Below are 17,548 nucleotides of genomic sequence, written 5' to 3' on the forward strand. Positions count from 1 at the left end.
AGAAAGTCTTTAGAAATCTTCTTCTGAAGCACTATTAGGCCAGAGAAGTATACATTTACACGAAAGCTTCCTGTCAGATATAGTACAGATTCAAGTTTGTAAACATTATGCCCCCCCCCCCTCCCCCCCGGAGTAGGTTGGGGTCCCAATAAATTCTTTAGATATGGGCCAAGGTGATTCGGGGAAGCGGGGTGGCCCATGAGTCTCTTGTTACAAGATTGGTTTTCACTTTTGATGATAACAGAAGTGAAACGGAAACATGCATAAACCTATCTGGCCACCGCGAGTCCTATATCGTGATCAAGGTAAACGGGGTAATCCATAGTCAAAATCAGAGTGTAAAGAACGGTCTAACAATTGGTATGAAACACGTCAGACAGCATTTGACTCAATGACAAGCAGTATTGTCAAACTAGATCGTTATGACGACCATAGAATTTGCTAAATGCTGACTTTAATCAAGACTGTTGAAATTCAGTCTTCTTGACGAAGACGCCCAGCTAATAAGTATTTGTTACATGTATACAAAACATTCAAAAACCTAAAAAAGTACTAACTTTATGACGTCATATATAAATAACATTCAGTTTTACCATTCATCATTTGACATATGGATACATTTATGATACTTTTCTTCTTAATTTTCAAAAGGAGATGAACAGGACGCCTCTATAAAATATTGTAAGTATTTGTATGAATGCGGAGAAAAAATCAGGTTATGGATGCAAAACGTTGATGTATTTCCAATGATATTGCTACATGTATAATCATGAAGCAAACAGCAAATTATTGTTGTATTGCATATTCAATGCCCTTCTTTAGATGTTGATATATTGATTGTTATTTTAGTGATAACGTAGTGTTTCGGTAAAAATTGTTTAAACCGGCCAGCAGTTATCACACAGAATTTCCTCGGTTTGCAGAAGTTTGGACTCTTTTTCCGAGTTATTTTCCCTTTTGAAATGAAACTATGGTACAAGGGGACATGTCTGTCTATTGGTAGTTTATCTCAGCAAACATCGCATTCATCTTCTGCCATGCAAATACTTTTTAGGTGTGAAGGTGAAATGAATTTCTGAGGAAATGCTAATTTTGCTATGAGTTACATGTCGTTTAGAACACAATAGTTTGCTTTCAATCGGTGTTTTCAATTCAAGCCTTTAAAGCTTTATTCATTTTATTGACTAAAGTTTTCAATTTTCTAAGCATTGGACCTTTCAACTCACATTTTAAAACGACAATTTCAGAATCGCAGTTTAGATGTGTTTAGCTTTGGGGCGTCGAGCTTTGGTTGAAATTGAACTGTTAATCTAAAGCTATTTTTTGGTTATAGGGCCATCTTTAGGAATGTTTTGGGTTATATTTTTGCACCATTACATGTTACTCATTAGAAACCATTGAAAATCGTATAAGAATATCTCTGTCGAACTACATGTAGCTGAAATCGTATGTATATGTAATGTGAAAACTACTGCATAAAGTACATGTACCTACTACATGTAATGAAACTTGAAAGAATATGACACCCCTTTTCATATTCCATCTTTAATTTCAAGAGAAAATATCGCAATTTATGTACAAACTCCTAGACTGAAATTTTATAAGATGATTTTTTTTTACGTATTTTGAGTGCACCCCAACCAAAACTATTTTATATATTATAAATTACAAAAATGCGGGTACAGCAAACACTCTTATAATGAATTCAGCGAGGTGATTTTCATTTACTGTAATTTTAAGATTTCAAGAGTTATAAACTTATTCAATATACCGAATTACGTTTACAATGAATCAAAATTGTTTGTCCACTGCAGTTCGCTATTAGCGTGTTTTACTGTACACTGAAACATTTTTATGTCTACATTGTTGGAAGATATGAGTATACATTGCTTTAATGTAAGGATTGATTTCTGTTGCTATAATTCTGTCGTGTTGACATCAATAAATGAATCAAGTTTATGCGAATAAATCAAGTACAAAATAAGTACAAAAGTCCAGTTTAATACTCTGTTCCAAAGCATGATGATCCCTTGTTTTCCTTTTTGTTTTTTATGACTTCCTTTCCATTTAGAAATTGTACATCCATTTCCAAAAGGATTGCCAATAATACAAAAATCAGGTTCAAATCTTTTAAAATTGTTTTATGTCTATAAACAGGTATGTATAAAGATATTTGTATGAAAAGAAAACGAGTCATTTAAGTTATATCATATAGCAAATTATGTTACTTTACAGATGTAGTGTTCGGTGAAATGAGTCTAGACCAAGTATTCTATGAAGAACTCGCCAATTCGTCTTCTCCAGAATTCAAGAATTTGAGTACAGAATTCTGTGGCGCAGTATGTATTAAAAACGATCAATGTTTGTCTTTATCTGACCTTTAGTATCATCTTTTCGCTGTTTGTATAAATGATTTATGGCTTGTCAAACACATTTACCATTTCTGTTGTGAAATTGTTCGTTAAAAGTAGGTATGGACATCTTGGTCTCTCGGTGGACATCCTAATTCGGAACCCCACCAAATATTTCTTGTCCAATGAAAATGCACGATTTTGAACCAAGGCAGGATAAAGTTCCCAATGTTCCTTTTTTCAATTGTGGTGTTTTCATGATTTAATCAATATTAACAATGTTAATTTCAATCTCTGGGGCCATAAAAACTCACTTTTGATCTCAGTCGCACTTTTTTCTCTGTCTCGTGACTTAGAAGAAAGGTGAACTAATCATCAGTCTTGGGCAACAGTTTTCCAGGTCTAATCCTACCTCGGGATGATAGTTTGATTGTTCCCATGAAGCCATGCGATAAGCATGTTATATTGGTTTTGCACACACGTAGACTTACACTTACACACACTTTCTATCAATCTATCTATCTATCGGTATAAAATTTAAAAAATTCTTTTTCGTTTTTAGTTTTTTACCTATACAATTACCGATCTTGTGAAATTGATTACATATTGTTTAACGTCACTCACTAGAATCTTTCACTCATATGGAAACGTCACCATTGCTGGTGAAGGGCTACAAATTTAGGCCTATGCTCGGCGCTTACGACCTTTGAGCAGGGAGGGATCTTTATCGTGCCACACCTGTTGTGACACGGGGTCTCAGTTTTTGCTGTCTCGTCCGAACCATTTAGTCGCCTTCTACGACAAGCAATGTGAACTGAGGACCTCTTCTAACCCAGGTTCCCACAGGAATCATTGTGAAAATGTTTGTCTATCGTTAGTCTGTCGTCCGTAAACCTTTCACAGTTTGAGTTTTAATTTAAACAAAAAATCAGTACAATCATACCTAAACATCATTGAGTAAAGGCATTCAAGTTTGAAGAGACAGGTTCCTTCCGAAGGGATAGAGTCAGGAAAATGTAAACATAGGATGGAGTGCACGTGTTGGGATAGAGTCAGGAACATGTAAACATAGGGTGGGGTACAGGTGTCAGGATAGAGTCAGGAACATGTAAACATAGGGAGGAGTGTACGTGTAGGGATAGATTCAGGAACATGTAAACATAGGGTGGGGTGCACGTGTAGGGATAGAGTCAGGAACATGTAAATATAGGGTGGAGTGCACGTGTAAGGATAAAGTCAGGAACATGTAAACATAGGATGGAGTGCACGTGTGGGGATAGAGTAAGGAAAATGTAAATATAGGGTGGGGTGCACGTGTGAGGATAGAGTCAGGAACATGTAAACATAGGGTGGAGTGCACGTGTAGGGATAGAGTCAGGAACATGTAAACATAGGGTGGGGTGCACGTGTGAGGATAGAGTCAGTAACATGTAAACATAGGGTGGGGTGCACGTGTAGGGATAGAGTCAGGAACATGTAAATATAGGATGGGGTGCACGTGTAGGGATAGAGTCAGGAACATGTAAACATAGGGTGGGGTGCACGTGTGAGGATAGAGTCAGTAACATGTAAATATAGGGTGGGGTGCACGTGTGAGGATAGAGTCAGTAACATGTAAATATAGGGTGGTGTGCATGTGTAGGGATAGAGTCAGGAACATGTAAACTTAGGGTGGGGTGCACGTGTAGGGATAGAGTCAGGAACATGTAAACATAGGGTGGGATACACGTGTTTGAAAAACCCACTTAACCAGAAAGGCCGATTTTTTTTTTAAACCTTCCTAATTCAAAGAAGATTAAAGTTTGTCGACTTTTTGAGTCCTAATGAGGCCATGATTGGGGTTGAAGGTTTTGCACATTAATACATAGTGAATTGGTTTGAAATATTTCTTTTCAGGTGCCATATAGCCCTGTCAAACTTAAGACATTATTATAGGTAGTGATTAATTGCTCCTTCACCAAACGCTCGGGATTTAGAAGTGAGAATCTCAAGTCTTTTGGATATGACCTTAAAAACAGAGGTCCCGTGTCTCGGCAGGCGTTGGCACGTTAAAGAACCCCCACTTCTACGGCATTGAGCGCTAAGCATAGGTCTAAATTTGTGGTACTTCAAATACATCTGGTGACTTCGCAATATGAATAAAACATTCTCAACAGGACGTAAAACAATATGCATGTACATATATAAAACTATACATATAAAGAAACAAACAATCTCAGGTATCACAAGCATTTTCACAACATGACTACCAGGAAACAAGAACGTAATAAGATATAAGGCACCTGATCCCACCTCTGGTATGTTCAGGGGCCCTTGTTTGTCCTACTATTATTTTTGTATTCTTTATAGGAGTTATGATATTGATGACTGTTGAATTTACATGTGAATAGACAGTATCTTTTCCTCTGAAGAACTGCTAGGGTATTTATATATATTTATATAGTGACAGCGTAAGGTTGGTCGTCAACATTGTTCCTGATGTTTACACGGGACTACAAAAGGGATTAAAGGTTTTGCATGAAATCTTTTCAAGAACCACAAAAGTGTATATGTTAATTGCTAGCAATAGTATTTTGATGTAGTGGATATTTAAGTATTTCCCCTTCCATGAACATTGAGCGAAGGTTTGACATTGTATTTGCTCAGGTGAGAGATATGACCCATGAGTATCTTGTTTTTATCTTTTGAATGATTTTTTTCCATCTTATATAGTTATACTGGTTTGACAACATTCGGGTCATATGCTGCATTGGGTTCGGCTTATCTTAGAATATACACGTATATCCTCTCTGAATTTTGAATACTATGGTACTGTTTGAATCCAGTAGTAAAAACATAACTTTTTATCTATTTAAAGATTAAAGATGCGCTGCAGAAAAACTCTTCAGAATACGGAGATAAATACCAACATTGTGACGTGACTAATTTCAGGTGAGTATGTTTATAAAACGGTTTGTACATGTATTTCATGAATTGGTTTGCTATGGGGTCGGCTGCGGATGACGTCATGATACAGATTTTCAATGCGTTGTGATAACGGTGTTACTTCATAACAAATTCAGGATCCGTACTTGTATGATTGAAAGAGCTCTCATTGAATTTAGTTTCCACGTTTATAAGATGGCTATATTAAAAAAACCTGTAAAACTGAGATCAAAAGTGAGCAGGTTTCAGTTTTATGATCTCAGTTTGAATAACACAGCATCAGAATTTGTTTTGATAAGGTATAATACGGCATAAACTGCTCTCGTCTAGGTTATATGGCATGAATTGGTGGAATATTAGCTTAAGGTAACTCCGCCATTATGTAACGTCATAGGCGTTTGCAGATTAAATGTGTGCATGGAAGAAACATATTTTTGTAAATTCTTTACTCACTGGGTACATTAAAAAAGGGTAAACTATGATGCTGAAAAAGTCTACACATTCTGATTAAAGATGCCAAGGGCAAATTCCCAGACCGGGATTTTCTCTGTTGTAGGTCTATTTTACAATGATTTCTCCGATATCCACCATTAATTTATATATATTTATAAAATGCAGTTTTTTTTTTAAAATTGTTGAAATTAAAATTTTATCATTTTTATTAGTTTCTATGCACTTTTATGATGCTGTTTAACGTAAATATGCACTTATTGATATTGACATATACTTTTGTTTATGAATGCCTGACATCTTATAAAAATGTGGCAAATACATATATTGTCTTTGATTATTTATCAAATAAACTACTTTGAACCCATAATAGTGAGACGCCACTATCTAGAGGATGGAGTGACTCTAATTCAAAATTGTATATATCAAATAATATAATTAGATAATATCACTGGACACCGGACTATGAGACCTAGTTACAATCATTTTCAATCATTTTCACAGGAACGGAAGCATAGTGGTTCAATACAAGGTGTACTACGAGTTCACTACTACTATAATCATCGAGGAAACGGTCCAAAAAGATATCAACAGCTCCCTAACACCAATAAATTCCAGTCATACACAGTTGTCTAATTTTAAGGTCATAACAACGAGTTTGACTATCACGGTAAATGTTGAGACTTATGTAATAGATCCCATAACAACTAGTTCAACAACAACATCAACTACAGCACCAGCAACAGAAACCACAACCGACAGTTCCACAGGAACCACATCCGACAGTACCACATCGACTACAGCACCAGCAACAGAAACCACAACCGACAGTTCCACATCGACTACAGCACCAGCAACAGAAACCACAACCGACAGTTCCACAGAAACCACACCCGACAGTACCACATTGACTACAGCACCAGTAACAGTAACCACAACCGACAGTTCCACATCGACTACTGCACCAGCAACAGAAACCACAACCGGCAGTTCCACATCGACTACAGCACCAGCAACAGAAACCACAACCGACAGTTCCACAGAAACCACACCCGACAGTACCACATCGACTACAGCACCAGTAACAGTAACCACAACCGACAGTTCCACATCGACTACTGCACCAGCAACAGAAACCACACCCGACAGTTCCACATCGACTACAGCACCAGCAACAGAAACCACAACCGACAGTTCCACAGAAACCACACCCGACAGTACCACATCGACTACAGCACCAGTAACAGTAACCACAACCGACAGTTCCACAGAAACCACACCCGACAGTACCACATCAACTACAGCACCAGTAACAGTAACCACAACAGACAGTTCCACATCGACTACAGCACCAGCAACAGAAACCACAACCGACAGTTCCACATCGACTACAGCACGAGCAACAGAAACCACAACCGACAGTTCCACATCGACTACAGCACCAGTAACAGTATCCACAACCGAGAGTTCCACATCGACATCACCAGTAACAGTATCCACAACCGACAGTTCCACATCGACGACATCACCAGTAACAGTATCCACAACCGACAGTTCCACATCGACTACAGCACCAGCAACAGTATCCACATCCGACAATTCCACATCGACGACATCACCAGTAACAGTATCCACAACCGACAGTTCCACATCGACTACAGCACTAGTAACAGAAACCACAACCGACAGTTCCACATCGACGACATCACCAGTAACAGTATCCACAACCGACAGTTCCACGTCGACAACAGCACCAGAAACCACAGCAACAGCTGAACCAGTGAAATATACAGCAGGTAAGGTATTCAGGAGATATACGTCAGGTCATCATACTGTGGATACATTACCCATGAAGTAACAAAGAAGAGTAGAACTACATGTATATTGAGAACCTTTTTAATATCTGGCCCCATAAAATATCAGAAAATGAAAATGATTGAAACGTTTGATAAATTTAATGGAATATATGTAAATAGATGACTGTCGAAAATACATGTATTTCGGAGACGATAACATTGTTTGTGAATGCATTTTCTATATAAAGTCAGGAATTGAAAAGAAAAAAAAAAAAAAAAAAAAACCATTTACTCGAAAATGCAACAAATGTTCAAAATTTTCGTATTTTCCCATCTGGTAAATAACTGATTAGATACCATTGTCAGATATTTCATACATATCACGAATTTACACATTATGTTAGTAAACGTTTTTTAATCACGAATTCACTCTATGATTACTTCATTTTCGTGGCATCATTACTGACTAGTGACAACAGAATACGAACGAATGTTTACTGTGATGAAACAAGGTGGCATCCCTAAGTTTCATATAGGAATTATAATACATGTAATTCTATCTCGAGTAGTAACTTAATAAAGGGACAGAAAACAGTCACCATCGCTCTTTGCAAATTCCAATGAATAAAACAATCATTAAAGCTTTGAAATTGAATTAAATTGAATTGAATTAAATCAATTTCAGATGTCCATGTTTCCAGTATAGTTGCTACTGTTGGAGAACTCACGACATCAAAAGCGTGCATAGTCACTCCGCACGGAGAATGGCTTCAAATCAACGTATCAGTCGATTCGGGCGGGGTGTCGCACGTCATCGGGAAATTAGATTACAACCAATCTTTTGAAACCCCATCGTCCCTGGACAGATTTAATGCTAGTATCCGCATGAATGGTGATACAGTGGATGTGATGGTGACTCTGAATCTAACGGAACCAACAACCAAAATCTGCTCCTGGGACAACAGTTATAAAGTGTATTGCTCTGTGATTATGAACGACACTTTTCCGACTAAGGTGGTTGAGTTCAATCCAATTTCCGTGACAGGTAAGTGACTCTCAAATACAGAAGGGGAACATACCCAAACTTGATATCTTCATTCCACTGCCATGATAATAGATTGTAGTGGGTAAGACGGGCTTTATAGAAGAAAATGTTATCCCCTTATTTTTTGTTAATTTTAACTGTTTTTTTTTTTTTATCATTGTTCCTAATAGAAACGATGTACTATGTATTAAATATTAGCATCGATAAACTGCTGGTCAATGAATACTAAATAATTGGATATGGCGCAAACATATTTGACGTATGTGGCATAGGTTAATCGAAACTCGATTATCTTATTGAACATAGATGATAACGGCAAACTAATAACTCAACGGGATGATTTAAGCTTCTCCATGATTGTCAACACCACATTTCTATGTAGCAATATTCCATTATCATTGTTTATGTATCTCAACTGATTCGATACGCAAGAGCTTGTTGTGTGTATGATAAGTTTTTAAATCGAGGCAAGCTACTGACAAACAAGTTGATGCTGTAGGATTGTCAGCAGTCTAGTTTAAAGTCAGCATTTCACAAATTGTATTTGCCAATACAACCTGTCATTGGGTCAAATGCTGTGTGAGGTGTTCCAAACCAATTATTAGACCGTTCTTTACACACTGATTTGAATACGGATTACAAAATATAGGGTTCCCGGCGGGTAAGGCCGGTGGACATGGGATGCTTACTTCTCCTTGGCACCTGATTCCACCTCTGGTATATCCAGAGGCCCGTGTTTGCCCAACTCTTAATTTTGTATTCCTTGTAGGAGTTACATGTATGAGATTGATCACGGTTTGTTATATTCACTTTTTCGTTTTTCACACAAGCACACACTGGTGTGATCATCCAGTATTGGCATCTGGTATGCCTAAAACATTTTTAGAATGTTAAAGGTATAGCAAATGAATGAATGTCATACCACTAAGGTCAAGGTTATGGGTAATTTTTGCTTGTCAAAATTACAAGCATATTGTGATCAATCACATAACATTTTAATGTTTATTCTGATATTGATTCCATTGCGGATGAGAGGACTCTATTTTAGCTTTACATGATACATAAAACACAACTGACAATATTCAGAATTGTTTGTACTTCCAGCTCCTATGGCAGAAGTAAGCATCGACTCTAAGGTACATTACAATGAAGGTGATCAGATGACCTTCAATTGTACAACGAAAGGGGATCCAAATTATAGTTACTTTGATGTTCAATTAATCAAAGATTCCAACATTTTTTACAACAATTCCGGTGGAGACTTTGGGACTGGAACTAACTCCGACTGTTCCATTGATTTCAACTGGGTTGGTGGTCACTTTCTTCCGCCGCTGACTTCCAATCAAACCGGCGTCATAGTCCGCTGTGTTGTAAGAAACACTGTACTGAATAAGACTAAGACAGCTGAAAAGACGCTGAATGTGTCATCGTCAGCTACAATTACAACACCAGTATCAGAAACGACAACCGACAGTACCACATCGACTACATCACTAGTAATAGTATCCACAACCGACAGTTCCACATCGACTACAGCATCAGTAATAGTATCCACAACCGACAGTTCCACATCGACTACATCACTAGTAATAGTATCCACAACCGACAGTTCTACATCGACTACATCACCAGAAACCACAACCGACAGTTCCACATCGACTACAGCACCAGCAACAGAAACGACAACCGACAGTTCCACATCGACTACAGCATCAGTAACAGAAACCACAACCGACAGTTCCACATCGACTACAGCACCAGCAACAGTATCCACAACCGACAGTTCCACATCGACTACAGCACCAGTAACCACAACCGACAGTTCCACATCGACTACAGCAACAGCAACAGTATCCACAACCGACAGTTCCACATCGACTACAGCACCAGTAACCACAACCGACAGTTCCACATCGACTACAGAACCAGCAACAGTATCCACAACCGACAGTTCCACATCGACAACAGCACCAGCAACCACAACAACAGCTAAACCAGTGAACTATACAGCAGGTAAAGTATTCAGGAGATATACGTCGGGTCATCATACTGTGGACACATCACCCATGAAGTAACAAAGGAGTGTATAACTACATATATATTGAGAACCTTTTTAATATCCGGCCCCATAAAATATCAGAAAATTAAAATGATTCAAACGTCTGATTAACTTAATGGAATATACGTAAATAGATGACAGTCGAAAATACATGTATTTCGGTGACGATAACATTGTTTGTGAATGCATTTTCTATTTAACGTCAGGAAATGAAAAAAATAACATTTACTTACAAATGCAAAAAATGTTCAATTTTTTAAAAAAAATTTTGCAGCAGGAAAATAAACGATTAGATACTGTTGTCAGATATTTCATACATATCATGAATTTACACATTATGTTAGTAATGTAAAACTTATACGGTACCAATTTTGATGCACCAGATGCGCATTTCGACAAATAATGTCTCTTCAGTGATGCTCAAGCCGAACTTTTGAAATTCGAAATGACAAAAAACTTGTAAGAGCTAAAAGGAAAACTAGAGTGCAACCCCCCCCCCCCCAAACTGGAGCCAAATACGTCCAAGGATCAGAGCTATGCATGAGGGAGATATCCTTAATTGTGAAATGAATTTCTAAATTTTAACACTGCAATTAAATATTATACATCCGTATTTTCAAGCTAGTAACGAAGTACTTAGCTACTGGGCTTTAGAGACCCTCGGGGACTAACAGTCCACCAGCTGAGGCCTCCACCCAAGGCTCATAATGTGAAACTTATACGGTACCAATTTTGATGCACCAGATGCGCATTTCGACAAATAATGTCTCTTCAGTGATGCTCAAGCCGAAATTTCGGAAATTCTAAATGACAAAAAACTTGTAAGAGCTAAAAGGATAACTAGAGTGCCAAAAAAAACCCCCAAAAAACTGGAGCCAAATTCGTCCAAGGATCAGAGCTATGCATGAGGGAGATATCCTTAATTTTGAAATGTAAACGTTTTCTAATCACGAATTCACTCTATGTTTACTTCATTTTCGTGGCATCATTACTGACTAGTGACAACAGAATACGAACGAATGTTTACTGTGATGAAACAAGGTGGCATCCCTAAGTTTCATATAGGAATTATAATACATGTAATTCTATCTCGAATAGTAACTTAAGAAAGGGACAGAAAACAGTCATCATCGCTCTTTGCAAATTCCAATGAATAAAACAATCATTAAAGCTTTGAAATTGAATTAAATCGAATTGAATTAAATCAATTTCAGATGTCCATGTTTCCAATATAGTTGCTACTGTTGGAGAACTCACGACATCAAAAGCGTGCATAGTCACTCCGCACGGAGAATGGCTTCAAATCAACGTATCAGTCGATTCGGGCGGGGTGTCGCACGTCATCGGGAAATTAGATTACAACCAATCTTTTGAAACCCCATCGTCCCTGGACAGATTTAATGCTAGTATCCGCATGAATGGTGATACAGTGGATGTGATGGTGACTCTGAATCTAACGGAACCAACAACCAAAATCTGCTCCTGGAACAACGATTATAAAGTGTATTGCTCTGTGATTATGAACAACACTTTTCCGACTAAGGTGGTTGATTTCAATCCAATTTCCGTGACAGGTAAGTGACTCTCAAATACAGAAGGGAAACATACCCAAACTTGATATCTTCATTCCACTGCCATGATAATAGATTGTAGTGGGCAAGTCGGGCTTTATAGAAGAAAATGTTATCTCCTCATTTTTTGTTAATTTTAACTTTTTATTTTTAATCATTGTTCCTAATGGAAACGATGTACTATGTATTAAATATTACCCTCGATAAATTGCTGGTTAATGAATGCTAAACAACTAGTATGTGACATAGGTCAATCGAAAATCGATTGTTTTATTGAACATAGATGAGAACGACAAACTAATAACTCAACGGGATGATTTAAGCTTCTCCATCGTCAACTCCACTTATTTATGCAGCAATATTCCATTATCACCTGCATATGGTGTTTATGTCTCTCATCTGATTGGATATGAAAGAGCTTGTGTGTATGATAAGTTTTTGAATCGAGGCAAGCTAATGACAAACACGTTGATGCTGTAGGAGTATCAGCAGTCTAGTTGAATGTCAGCATTTTACAAATTGTATGGTCTTTACAAGGATCTAAGTTTCCAATACAACCTGTCATTGGGTCAAATGCAGTGTGACCTGTTCCAAACCAATTATTAGGCCGTTCTTTACACACTGATTTTGACTACGGATTACAAAATATAGGGTTCACGGCGGGTATGACCGATCGACATGGAATACTTACTTCTCCTTGTCACCCGATCCCACCTCTGGTATATCCAGAGGTCCGTGTTTGCCCAACTCTTGATTTTGTATTCCTTGTAGGAGTTACATGTATGAGATTGATCACGGTTTGTTATATTCACTTTTTCGTTTTTCACACAAGCACACACTGGTGTGATCATCCAGTAATGGCACCTGGTATGCCTAAAACATTTTTAGACTGTTAAAAGTATAGCAAATTGAACGAATGTCAGACCACTAAGGTCAAGGTTATGGGTAAATTTTGCTTTTTTGCTTATCAAAATTACAAGCCTATTGTGATTAATCATATAACATGATAATGTTTATTCTGAGATTGATTCCATTGCGGATGAGAGGACTCTATTTTAGCTTTATATAATACCTAAAACACAACTTTCAATATTCAGAATTGTTTGTACTTCCAGCTCCTATGTCAGAAGTAAGCATCGACTCTAAGGTACATTACAACGAAGGTGATCTGATGACCTTCAATTGTACAACGAAAGTGGATCCAGATTATAGTGACTTTTATGCTGAATTAATCAAAGATTCCAACACTCTTTTCACAATTCCCGGTCCAGATTTTGGGACTGGACTTAACACCGACTGTTCCATTGATTTCAACTGGGTTGGTGGTCCCCCTCTTCCGCTGACTCCCAATCAAAACGGCGTCATAGTCCGCTGTGTTGTACGAAACACTCTGCTGAATAAGACTAAGATTGCTGAAAAGACGCTGAATGTATCATCTGCTGGTATGTATATTAAACAATGGAGTGAGCTAATACGATCAAATGTCCCAATTTCTAGTAACGTTAGATGAAGCATTTGTTCCCTAGTAAAATATGAGAAAATGCACTTTGCACGTATTTCGGAAGATATATGAAAAAGCGGGGTATCCTATCACAACATGGCGTATCATAATATAAAAGACCCACAGGAGTTTTCGAAATGAGAAACACAGGGGATTTTCATCTAGTAACTTTGATTTAAACTTGAACACTTGTAGGAATCAAGATGTTTGCGTACGATAGCATTCAGCACGTCTATTTGAAATCAAATATGTACATAGCACATAACAAAAACTACAGGGAACTTACTTTCCTTCTTGAGATTCAACATGAAATACATGTAGTTTTTCATTTCTGAAAGTTTGATAAACCTGAATAAGAATTACAGCTTATGATTTAGTATTGTATTCAAAGATTTTCGAAATTTCCATTTCAGTGCCTTAATGTATCGAGTACAATATCGATCACTGTTCGTTATCTTCACCTTTCATTAACACCACTAGGAACTAAAGTTTGCATATTAGGTGCCTGTCTGGCATTTTGATACTCTTTTTGAAACAATTCCCAATATCCATTTCAGTGACCCTCACCTCTCATACTTGACTTTGAGAAATAATATGAATCAAGGACGTCATATAAGTAATACTTTCTGCGAGTTTTAAGGCATTCGAAAAGAGATTTGTCTTAAATTTTGAATGCAGGGCTGAACAAACTAATCAAGAAAGGTCTTATTAATGAACGAATGAACAAACATACCATCGTAGAAACGACCCACATAACTGTTGTATTGATTGATTGAATATTGTTTTACGTCCCTCTCAAGAATATTTCACTCATATGGAGACGTCACTAATGCCAGTGAAGGGCTGCAAAATTTAGGCCTATGCTCGGCGCTTATGGCCTTTGATCAGGGAGGGATCTTTATCGTGCCACACCTACTTTGAAACGGGACCTCGGTTTTTATGGTCTCAGGCGAAGGACCACCCCATTTAGTCGCCTCTTACGACAAGCAAGGGGTACTGAGGATCTATTCTAACCCGGATCCCCACGGGAGAGCACCTGTTTCAAAAAGATGAAAATAATATATACATTTCAAAAATAAAATAACGATATGTACATGAGTGTGTGTATAAAATAAAAATATACATTACTTTATTTCAGGTGTTGCATTTTTTGAATATAGCAAATCAAACCTGACAAAAAGTTTCCAAGAAATAGAATGCATAGCCCGCAGTGCGTCATCAATTTTTCAGGAAATCATTTTATCTAAAGATGGTGCCGAAATTGCTGTTATGAATAGTTCAGGAACGGCCTCAATGCTCATAACTAATGCGAGATACTCTGTAACAACACAATCGTTTAGTGGCGATGAACGACTGATCTTGAGAATATCCAGTGTGGAGTGCGAAGATCAAGGAATGTTTGGTTGCAAAATGTCGACAAAGAACAATTCTATAATAACCGCTCCCAATATGACGTTTATTGTGGAAGGTAATTAATTTAACGTTTACTTATTTGCCTACATTATGTATTTGTATTCAGCAATTTGTGAATTTTTGATATTTTCAAACGCGAAATTGTCAATTCAGTTTCGCTGTATCTATGCGTAGTCAGGCACTTCAACGTACTGTAAACGTATCATATTTGGCGGAAATCGTTTTTAGCTCACCTGAACCGAAGGTTCAAGTGAGCTATTCTGATCACATTTTGTCCGGCGTCCGTTTGTCTGTAAACTTTTCACATTTTCGACTTCTTCTCCAGAACCACTGGGCCAATTTCAACCTAACTTGGCCAAAAGCATCCTTGGGTGAAGGGCTTTCAAGTTTGTTCAAATGAAGGGCCATGTCCCTTTCAAAGGGGAGATAATCACAAAAATGCAAAAATAGGGTGGGGTCATTTAAAAATCTTCTTCTCAAGAACCACTGGGCCAGAATAGCTGAAATTTACCTGAAAGCTTCCTGACATATTACAGATTCAAGTTTGTTCAAATCATGGCCCCCGGTGGTAGGATGGGGCCACAAGGGGGGATCAAAGTTTTGCACACAAATATATAGGGAAAAACTTTAAAAATCTTCTTCTCAAGAACCACTAAGCCAGAAAAGCTGAGATTTACATGAAAGCTTCCTGACATAATGCAGATTCAAGTTTGTTCAAATCATGGGCCCCTGGGGTTGGATGGGGCCACAATAGGGGATCAAAGTTTTACATACAAATATATAGGAAAAATCTTTAAAAATCTTCTTCTCAAGAACCACTAAGCCAGAAAAGCTGATTTTTACATGAAAACATTCTGACATAGTGCAGATTCAAGTTTGTTCAAATCATGGCCCCCAGGGATAAGATGGGGCCCCAAGGGGGGGATCAAAGTTTTGCACACAAATATATAGGGAAAAACTTTAAAAATCTTCTTCTCAAGAACCACTAAGCCAGAAAAGCTGAGATTTACATGAAAGCTTCCTGACATAATGCAGATTCAAGTTTGTTCAAATCATGGGCCCCTGGGGTTGGATGAGGCCACAATAGGGGATCAAAGTTTTACATACAAATATATAGGAAAAATCTTTAAAAATCTTCTTCTCAAGAACCACTAAGCCAGAAAAGCTGATTTTTACATGAAAACATTCTGACATAGTGCAGATTCAAGGTTGTTCAAATCATGGCCCCCAGGGATAAGATGGGGCCCCAAGGGGGGATCAAAGTTTTACACACAAATATATAGGGAAAAACTTTAAAAATCTTCTTCTCAAGAACCACTGGGCCAGAATAGCTGAAATTTACCTGAAAGCTTCCTGACATATTACAGATTCAAGTTTGTTCAAATCATGGCCCCCGGGGGGTAGGATGGGGCCACAAGGGGGGATCAAAGTTTTGCACACAAATATATAGGGAAAAACTTTAAAAATCTTCTTCTCAAGAACCACTAAGCCAGAAAAGCTGAGATTTACATGAAAGCTTCCTGACATAATGCAGATTCAAGTTTGTTCAAATCATGGGCCCCTGGGGTTGGATGGGGCCACAATAGGGGATCAAAGTTTTACATACAAATATATAGGAAAAATCTTTAAAAATCTTCTTCTCAAGAACCACTAAGCCAGAAAAGCTGATTTTTACATGAAAACATTCTGACATAGTGCAGATTCAAGTTTGTTCAAATCATGGCCCCCAGGGATAAGATGGGGCCCCAAGGGGGGGATCAAAGTTTTGCACACAAATATATAGGGAAAAACTTTAAAAATCTTCTTCTCAAGAACCACTAAGCCAGAAAAGCTGAGATTTACATGAAAGCTTCCTGACATAATGCAGATTCAAGTTTGTTCAAATCATGGGCCCCTGGGGTTGGATGGGGCCACAATAGGGGATCAAAGCTTTACATACAAATATATAGGAAAAATCTTTAAAAATCTTCTTCTGAAGAACCACTAAGCCAGAAAAGCTGATTTTTACATGAAAACTTTCTGACATAGTGTAGATTCAAGTTTGCAAAGGGTAGTTTGGGCCATAATAGGGACCAAGGTTTTACATGCAAATATATATGGAAAGTCTTCAGATATGGGCCAAGGTGACTCAGGTGAGCGATGTGGCCCATGGGCCTCTTGTTTCAACAAGTTAGCGTATATTTGATTTAGCGCATTCCTGAATTACTTTAAACATCTAGATTTACGGATGGCATTTAGCGATGTACTTGATTTAGCGGAAGCTGCGTTCCGACAAAGGCGCTAAATAGAATACACAGCCAAATGTAATACATTTACAGTATTTAGTTTGATCCATATAATTTCCCTAGTAATCTTGTTCTGTAAATAGTATTTTAAAATTGTTGTGATGTACTTAATCATACATGTTTACATGTACTTAAACACTGTGTTATCAAAT

At 37.7% G+C, this 17,548-nt stretch overlaps 1 protein-coding gene across 1 annotated transcript in view; it reads left to right on the forward strand.

Moving 5' to 3' along the window:
* Nucleotides 1–259: 259 nt before the first annotated feature.
* LOC130050488 (serine-rich adhesin for platelets-like) overlaps nucleotides 260–17,548 on the forward strand; it is a 33,864-nt gene continuing 16,575 nt past the window's right edge. Inside the window, exons 1-9 of the mRNA XM_056150681.1 lie at nucleotides 260–305; nucleotides 2,236–2,339; nucleotides 5,209–5,282; nucleotides 6,231–7,522; nucleotides 8,208–8,567; nucleotides 9,672–10,580; nucleotides 11,841–12,200; nucleotides 13,313–13,639; nucleotides 14,837–15,166. Coding sequence (XP_056006656.1) covers nucleotides 260–305; nucleotides 2,236–2,339; nucleotides 5,209–5,282; nucleotides 6,231–7,522; nucleotides 8,208–8,567; nucleotides 9,672–10,580; nucleotides 11,841–12,200; nucleotides 13,313–13,639; nucleotides 14,837–15,166 — 3,802 coding nt within the window. The remainder of the gene's footprint in view (nucleotides 306–2,235; nucleotides 2,340–5,208; nucleotides 5,283–6,230; nucleotides 7,523–8,207; nucleotides 8,568–9,671; nucleotides 10,581–11,840; nucleotides 12,201–13,312; nucleotides 13,640–14,836; nucleotides 15,167–17,548) is intronic.

The sequence above is a fragment of the Ostrea edulis genome, chromosome 9, assembly GCF_947568905.1.
Source record: "Ostrea edulis chromosome 9, xbOstEdul1.1, whole genome shotgun sequence".
Classification (NCBI taxonomy): Eukaryota; Metazoa; Mollusca; class Bivalvia; order Ostreida; family Ostreidae; genus Ostrea; species Ostrea edulis.